The sequence below is a fragment of the Gavialis gangeticus genome, unplaced genomic scaffold, assembly GCF_001723915.1.
Source record: "Gavialis gangeticus isolate Ggan-Ray unplaced genomic scaffold, GavGan_comp1, whole genome shotgun sequence".
NCBI classification, from domain to species: domain Eukaryota; kingdom Metazoa; phylum Chordata; order Crocodylia; family Gavialidae; genus Gavialis; species Gavialis gangeticus.
This window is the reverse complement of record NW_017729016.1, coordinates 12,137,142-12,138,176: the sequence shown is the minus strand read 5'-3', so window position 1 is coordinate 12,138,176 and position 1,035 is coordinate 12,137,142. Positions and strand designations below refer to the sequence as shown.

The 1,035-nt window shown below is 35.7% G+C and overlaps 1 protein-coding gene across 1 annotated transcript in view; it reads left to right on the top strand.

Annotated features, from left to right (window-relative positions):
• CCZ1 (CCZ1 homolog, vacuolar protein trafficking and biogenesis associated) overlaps positions 1–1,035 on the top strand; it is a 41,008-nt gene that overhangs the window by 8,758 nt on the left and 31,215 nt on the right. The window contains exon 5 of the mRNA XM_019512880.1: positions 680–727. Within this exon, the coding sequence (XP_019368425.1) occupies positions 680–727 (48 nt within the window). The remainder of the gene's footprint in view (positions 1–679; positions 728–1,035) is intronic.

The following is a 1,035-nucleotide window of genomic DNA, read 5'->3' as shown; positions in this document are numbered from 1 at the left end:
AATTGATAGAAACACCAAATAGTTAATAATTGCCAGGTTGAGCGTTGCATCATCAACTCATTCTACCTGTAAGCAGGCAAAGTAATTATGCAGATGGAGCAGTGTTAAACCACTGCTTAGCCTGCTTGCACTTTTCAGTGTCTACATGTGAGATGTTGTTTTATATTCATTGAGAAATTGTTCCTACAAAACAAACCTATCTTTTTCTTATTGCCAGAAAATAAAAACCCGTAACATTATTCCAGTGATAATTGGAGGTTGAGTTTTCCACTGCCCTAAGTCCTTATCTTCCTGTTACCTCTGCATAAGGGTTAGGGGAAGTTGATTTGGAATTAACTATTTTTATTGATAAGCAGACAGTTGTTTTTATTTCAGTCACATTGTTCCTTCAGTATATTAAATGCATACATAAATTAATGCCATCTGCTTTACATGCAGCATGAAAGAGGAGTAAAAATCACTTATGAACTGAGAAAATACCGTACAGGTGCACTGTAAATGCTTTTTCATCTGTAGCCATTAACAGCTGGAAATTGTTAAGGTGTTGTGAAATGTACTTTTTAGATATAAAAAATGGTATATTACTAAATCTTGTTTTATATGCTCAGCCATGTAGGCTAGACAAATTTTTTAGAATGGTGCCTTTTTTGTATTTAATGCTTTATTGTCCGTCTTGCAGGACAAGGTTTATAGTTCAGTTCTACAGCAGTGCTACAGCATGTACAAGGTAAGGGTAATATCTTGTTATACTAAGATTATCTCTTCAGGGATGGAAGTAGAAAACCTTTTGTCCCCTGCCATCTGAACATAAGCAAGTAACTTACCTTTAGAGGCCAGACGTGTCTATACAATCCACTTTTTTCCCCTGAAACAGTGGTAGTGATGATGAGTAGGCAAAAAATGATGCCTTTTATTGTCATCAGTGTTGTTCAGTTCACTGTAAAGATACTAAAACTATTCCTTTATAGTTTAACAAAATCTGCTTAGGCTCTGTTGGGTAAGGACCCATAATTTGCTTGTCACAAGGTAAGGGCA